The sequence below is a fragment of the Vanderwaltozyma polyspora genome, genomic scaffold (genome assembly GCF_000150035.1).
Source record: "Vanderwaltozyma polyspora DSM 70294 KpolScaffold464 genomic scaffold, whole genome shotgun sequence".
Lineage (NCBI taxonomy): Eukaryota > Fungi > Ascomycota > Saccharomycetes > Saccharomycetales > Saccharomycetaceae > Vanderwaltozyma > Vanderwaltozyma polyspora.
Genome location: NW_001834475.1, coordinates 1 through 7,155, shown reverse-complemented (window position 1 = coordinate 7,155; position 7,155 = coordinate 1). Strand labels below are relative to the sequence as shown.

The 7,155-nt window shown below is 41.9% G+C and overlaps 3 protein-coding genes across 3 annotated transcripts, besides 1 other annotated feature; all 3 read left to right on the top strand.

The window, feature by feature from the left end:
* Nucleotides 1–675, top strand: Kpol_464p3 (uncharacterized protein; the record flags this gene model as incomplete). The annotated part of the gene is made up of 1 exon (XM_001642180.1): nt 1–675. A coding segment is annotated over one exon (675 nt), but the record flags the coding sequence as incomplete, so codon positions are not given.
* Nucleotides 676–895: 220 nt separating this feature from the next.
* Nucleotides 896–1,300, top strand: Kpol_464p2 (Tkp5 protein; the record flags this gene model as incomplete). Its single annotated transcript, XM_001642179.1, has 1 exon — nt 896–1,300. The coding sequence occupies one exon, from the start codon at nt 896–898 to the stop codon at nt 1,298–1,300; it is 405 nt and encodes a 134-aa protein (XP_001642229.1).
* A 297-nt stretch (nt 1,301–1,597) lies between these two features.
* Nucleotides 1,598–5,137, top strand: Kpol_464p1 (Tkp5 protein; the record flags this gene model as incomplete). The annotated part of the gene is made up of 1 exon (XM_001642178.1): nt 1,598–5,137. The coding sequence occupies one exon, from the start codon at nt 1,598–1,600 to the stop codon at nt 5,135–5,137; it is 3,540 nt and encodes a 1,179-aa protein (XP_001642228.1).
* A 519-nt stretch (nt 5,138–5,656) lies between these two features.
* Nucleotides 5,657–7,155: a repeat region (Kpol_464ptelp1~telomeric region).

Here is a 7,155-nt window from a genome sequence, read left to right as displayed (position 1 = left end):
CTACACCAGAGCTCTACACCACACCTCTACACCACACCTGCGGGCCACACCTCTGCACCAGACCTCTACACCACACCTCTACACCGCACCTGTACGCCACACCTCTACACCACACCTCTACGCCACACCTCTACACCACACCTCTACACCACACCTCTACACCACACCTCTACACCACACCTCTACACCACACCTCTACACCACACCTCTACACCACACCTCTACACCACACCACCACACCTCTACACCACACCTCTACACCACACCTCTACACCACACCTCTACACCACACCTCTACACCACACCTCTACACCACACCACACCTCTACACCACACCTCTACACCACACCTCTACACCACACCTCTACACCACACCTCTACACCACACCTCTACACCACACCTCTACACCACACCTCTACACCACACCTCTACACCACACCTCTACACCACACCTCTACACCACACCTCTACACCACACCTCTACACCACTCCTCTACACCACTCCTCTACACCACTCCTCTACACCACTCCTCTACACCACTCCTCTACACCACTCCTCTACACCACTCCTCTATGTTGGATTCTGGGAATCAGTAGATGACAATCTTAAGTTATCCAGATCTAACCCTATGTCTGAAAGATATACTTTGCTGACAGGAACACATTCAGGGTAACTGTTAGTTTTCAAAAGGTATATAAGCAGACCAGATTTCAAGTTTCTAGAAAATATTTTCTCTTTTCTAATGTTCACTTTATGAACTAAATTATATTTTATATTTTGTATACTATATTTAGAATTTATAAAAAACCAAGAGCTTGAATAAACAACTAACGTATAATTGTACTTATACCTTAGATCTCAGTTAATATATCCACTATCACTCCAGTACAACCATGTCCCACCCTGATCAACAGTCCAATAACACTCACCTATTCCAATCTCAAGAAATAGGTGCCGTCCTGGTTTCGAACCTGCGCAAACAGGTTATGAGCCCTGCCAATGCAACCGACCTTATTCCCATTGAACTACTTGGTGTCCAAAACTATGATATGTGGTATCATTACTTTATGCAAGTAGTTGGTGAAGCCAGTCACATTTGGTCAGAATATGTTGAAACTGGAGATATTCAATCCGTTAGAATTGAATATGGATTACCTGATATTCAAATCAAGTCTATGAAAATAATCTTAGACACTAATCTTGTTTCTCTTATCAAAAAGAATGTTTCTAAAGATATTGAGAAAAAGATTAGAAACTCCTTCCTGATGACTAAAATGTTGGATTCTGGGAATCAGTAGATGACAATCTTAAGTTATCCAGATCTAACCCTATGTCTGAAAGATATACTTTGCTGACAGGAACACATTCAGGGTAACTGTTAGTTTTCAAAAGGTATATAAGCAGACCAGATTTCAAGTTTCTAGAAAATATTTTCTCTTTTCTAATGTTCACTTTATGAACTAAATTATATTTTATATTTTGTATACTATATTTAGAATTTATAAAAAACCAAGAGCTTGAATAAACAACTAACGTATAATTGTACTTATACCTTAGATCTCAGTTAATATATCCACTATCACTCCAGTACAACCATGTCCCACCCTGATCAACAGTCCAATAACACTCACCTATTCCAATCTCAAGAAATAGGTGCCGTCCTGGTTTCGAACCTGCGCAAACAGGTTATGAGCCCTGATACTGTTACAGTTTGTCCTACCTGCTCTTTAGGAAAAGGTCTTATTAAGAAGGGGACTAACTCTAGAACTAAATATACCAGTCCACTTCAACTCATTCAAGTTGACCTATGCGGAAATTTTCGTTACAAAGAGTATCAATCTAATCGATATTTTATGACGATTAGAGATGCTTATACAAGGTACTATACTGTCATCCACTTGAAGACAAAGAAAGATGCCACTCAAAAACTTATTGACTGGATCAACCAAACTGAAAACTTCTTTACTTCAAGAGGTAGTTACAAAGTTGGCAGTATTAGAACCGACAATGGGGGTGAATTTAAGAACAACATACTACATGAGTATATGACCTCTAAAGGCATCACTCATGAACTGACTATCCCATATAGTAGTTTTCAGAACGGTGCTGTCGAGCGTGCTCACAGAACTATTGAAGAAAGGACTAGATGTCTGTTGATTTCCGGTAGAGTTCCACCACAATTATGGAGTGAAGCTGTTTCATGTGCGGTATATCTTATTAACCGTACTCCTGTATCTTCCAAGAAGAATATTATCCCAGCCGTTTTATGGTTTCAGTTGGATTCGTTTAACTTTAACAATTTACGGACTTTTGGATGTGCTGCATATATCACATTGCCTCCTCAGCTCCGTGACGGTAAACTATCTCCCACATCCATTAAAGGTGTTTTTGTCGGATATGATTCTCATCATAAAGGATATAGAATATATGAAGTTGACACTGGTAAGATCTTTGTCAGTAGACAGGTAACTTTTGATGAGAATGTCTTTCCACTAGAAGGATTATCTATTGAAGACCTGTCTGAACAGTACACGACTTCTCCAGTTAATGGTGTTCCATCTTATTCCACAGTAACTAGTGGCTCTAGTTCATATTGTCCTTCTGGAAATGTTACTGTGTTGTCTCTACCTCCATCACCTCCATCTGATGCTCCTAATAGTGATATTTCAGATCCCGATACTGATATGTCAGACATTTCCCAAGAACAATCAGTTTCTCATGATTCCATGGATACTGATCCAGACCAACTATCTGATCATTCCCTAAACGATACACAATCATTCTCTTCTGTTCCTTCTCATAGCTCCGATTCGACGTTTAATCCTACGTCTTCCAGTGATAATAACAATTCATGCGTTGACGCGATATCGAAGCGAACCCGTTCCGAAAGTTGTGTCACTGTCCCGGTCTCTCCTGAAGAAGCTACCATTGATTCACCATCTTCTTCTTCTCGGTTATCTTCTGAGACTCCTTCATTAACAGGAGTTATTCAATCTCTAGCTGATTCTTTTACACGCCGCTCCATAGAACATTCACCTTCCCTTTCCTCATCGCAGCCAAGACAGAAAACGTCAAGTGAATCCATTGCTACAGATATTTACAATGGTCCTCAATCGGAATTTCCTGTTACTCGATTTTCAAAAAATAGGAAGGTTCACTTAGACGATATGGATGCTGACGTTGGTGTTGGTAATCAATTAACAACACTGGATGATCAAATGATTCATGAAATTGGTCTTCTTCCAAACACTCCTCTCAATCCTTCCACAACAGTTGTCACAAGGCCGGTGGCGGATATTCACACCGACGCTATACGTGCACAACTGTCATCAAATTCCAATAATTTTTCTGCTTCGTTACCATCTACATGGTTTCCTTCTGGTATTCCCGTTGGCCAAATCGCTCTTCCTCCCCCAATGAGTCCGTCACCTATCGAATCTCCTGGTCTCAGCACGGATTCATTTTCCATAGTCTCACGAGGTGATCTTACCTCATCGAGTGATTCTCCACTGGTGCCACCCTCAACTAATGGGTCTCCACTGAATTTTGCGTTGTTTGCGGTCTGGTTAGCTAGCTCTATTAGTCAGAAAACTTCCAAGGCTCCCACAACAATTAAACAGGCCCTTTATGGCCCTGATGGTGCTGAATGGCGTGCTGCTTGCCTTAAGGAATTATCTGCATTTAAAGAACACCAGACGTTTTCACTCGTCCCTCCTCCGTCTGATGGTCGTTCTCTAGGTACTCGCTGGGTATTTACTATAAAGGATGATGGAAGAAAGAAAGCTCGACTTGTTGCACAAGGATTCCGTCAGAAAGAAGGCATTGATTACACTGAAACATTTGCTCCGGTTATTCGCTACGATAGTGTTCGTGTCTTTTTAGCACTGGCTTGTTGCTTAAATCTTCGTATCCATCAGATGGATGTTAATACCGCCTTCTTAAACTCAGATATGGAGGAGTCGGTCTATGTCAAGCAACCACCTGGTTTCATTGATTCTGATCCTGCTCATGAAGGGTGGGTCTGGAAATTACATGGGGGTATGTACGGGTTAAAACAGGCTCCTCTACTTTGGAACAAACATATTAATCGTTCCCTCACTTCCTTGGGCTTTACCCGAAATGAGAAAGAGTTTGGTCTCTATTTCAAACAAACTGCTGACGGTCCTTTATTTGTTGCTCTATATGTCGATGATTTGTTGATTGCTGCTCCATCCCCACGAATCATCTCCCTAACTAAGAAGAAATTACAAGAAATCTACTCTATGAAGGATCTTGGTCCTGTATCCAAATTTCTCGGTATGAATATTACCCAATTTCCCAACGGTAATATCACGCTATCATTAGCAGATTATATTGCCAAAGCTGCCGCTGATCAACAAACTCCCCTACATAAGAAAGTTCACATTCCCCTATCTCCCACGATTAATTATTTTGATTCTAATTCTCCTGCTGCTAAAAACATTACTACTTATCAAAGCATAGTTGGTCAACTTATCTTTATTGCTAACGCAGGCCGTCCTGATATTGCTTATGCTGTCTCGCTGCTTTCTCGGTTCCTTAAGGATCCTCGTGTAGTTCATTTAAATGCTGCTCATCGTGTTTTGCAATACCTTTATACTACTCGTTTCCATGGTCTCGCTTATCGTGCAGGCTCACCGCTTCAGCTCACTGTCTATTCTGATGCTTCGCATGGTTCTTTGGCGGATATGCCCTTCTCAACGGGGGGTTATGTCACTCGCCTAGCTGGTGGTTGTGTCACTTGGTCATCTAAAAAGATCAAGACAACAGTTTGTCTTTCCTCCACCGAAGCAGAATATATTGCTGCTAGTGAAGCTGTTAAAGAAATTGAATGGTTAGGTGATCTTACTACTGTTATGGATCTCACACTAAACAAAACAAAATTATATGTTGACAATGAACCAGCAATTAAGTTAAGTAAGAATCCAGTAATGCATCCAAGAACTAAACATATCGCACTGAGATATCACAAAATCAGACATGCAGTGGAACAGGATATTGTTGATTTGGAATATGTTAATACAAAAGACCAACAGGCTGATATCCTAACTAAAATTTTAGCTAAATCCCAATTTGAAACCTTAAGAGATGAATTAGTCTCAAATTTAACTACTTAATAAATTAACATACAGAATTAATTTATTATGGAAAGCTTGCATCTAAAGCTTCCGGGGGGCTGTTGGATTCTGGGAATCAGTAGATGACAATCTTAAGTTATCCAGATCTAACCCTATGTCTGAAAGATATACTTTGCTGACAGGAACACATTCAGGGTAACTGTTAGTTTTCAAAAGGTATATAAGCAGACCAGATTTCAAGTTTCTAGAAAATATTTTCTCTTTTCTAATGTTCACTTTATGAACTAAATTATATTTTATATTTTGTATACTATATTTAGAATTTATAAAAAACCAAGAGCTTGAATAAACAACTAACGTATAATTGTACTTATACCTTAGATCTCAGTTAATATATCCACTATCACTCCAGTACAACCATGTCCCACCCTGATCAACAGTCCAATAACACTCACCTATTCCAATCTCAAGAAATAGGTGCCGTCCTGGTTTCGAACCTGCGCAAACAGTGTAGAGGAGTGGTGTAGAGGTGTGGTGTAGAGGTGTGGTGTAGAGGTGTGGTGTAGAGGTGTGGTGTAGAGGTGTGGTGTAGAGGAGTGGTGTAGAGGTGTGGTGTAGAGGAGTGGTGTAGAGGAGTGGTGTAGAGGAGTGGTGTAGAGGAGTGGTGTAGAGGAGTGGTGTAGAGGAGTGGTGTAGAGGAGTGGTGTAGAGGAGTGGTGTAGAGGAGTGGTGTAGAGGAGTGGTGTAGAGGAGTGGTGTAGAGGAGTGGTGTAGAGGAGTGGTGTAGAGGAGTGGTGTAGAGGAGTGGTGTAGAGGAGTGGTGTAGAGGAGTGGTGTAGAGGAGTGGTGTAGAGGAGTGGTGTAGAGGAGTGGTGTAGAGGAGTGGTGTAGAGGAGTGGTGTAGAGGAGTGGTGTAGAGGAGTGGTGTAGAGGAGTGGTGTAGAGGAGTGGTGTAGAGGAGTGGTGTAGAGGAGTGGTGTAGAGGAGTGGTGTAGAGGAGTGGTGTAGAGGAGTGGTGTAGAGGAGTGGTGTAGAGGTGTGGTGTAGAGGTGTGGTGTAGAGGTGTGGTGTAGAGGAGTGGTGTAGAGGAGTGGTGTAGAGGAGTGGTGTAGAGGAGTGGTGTAGAGGAGTGGTGTAGAGGAGTGGTGTAGAGGAGTGGTGTAGAGGTGTGGTGTAGAGGTGTGGTGTAGAGGTGTGGTGTAGAGGTGTGGTGTAGAGGAGTGGTGTAGAGGAGTGGTGTAGAGGTGTAGAGGTGTGGTGTAGAGTGTTGGATTCTGGGAATCAGTAGATGACAATCTTAAGTTATCCAGATCTAACCCTATGTCTGAAAGATATACTTTGCTGACAGGAACACATTCAGGGTAACTGTTAGTTTTCAAAAGGTATATAAGCAGACCAGATTTCAAGTTTCTAGAAAATATTTTCTCTTTTCTAATGTTCACTTTATGAACTAAATTATATTTTATATTTTGTATACTATATTTAGAATTTATAAAAAACCAAGAGCTTGAATAAACAACTAACGTATAATTGTACTTATACCTTAGATCTCAGTTAATATATCCACTATCACTCCAGTACAACCATGTCCCACCCTGATCAACAGTCCAATAACACTCACCTATTCCAATCTCAAGAAATAGGTGCCGTCCTGGTTTCGAACCTGCGCAAACATAGAGGAGTGGTGTAGAGGAGTGGTGTAGAGGTGTGGTGTAGAGGTGTGGTGTAGAGGTGTGGTGTAGAGGTGTGGTGTAGAGGTGTGGTGTAGAGGTGTGGTGTAGAGGTGTGGTGTAGAGGTGTGGTGTAGAGGTGTGGTGTAGAGGTGTGGTGTAGAGGTGTGGTGTAGAGGTGTGGTGTAGAGGTGTGGTGTAGAGGTGTGGTGTAGAGGTGTGGTGTAGAGGTGTGGTGTAGAGGTGTGGTGTAGAGGTGTGGTGTAGAGGTGTGGTGTAGAGGTGTGGTGTAGAGGTGTGGTGTAGAGGTGTGGTGTAGAGGTGTGGTGTAGAGGTGTGGTGTAGAGGTGTGGTGTAGAGGTGTGGTGTAGAGGTGTGGTGTAGAGG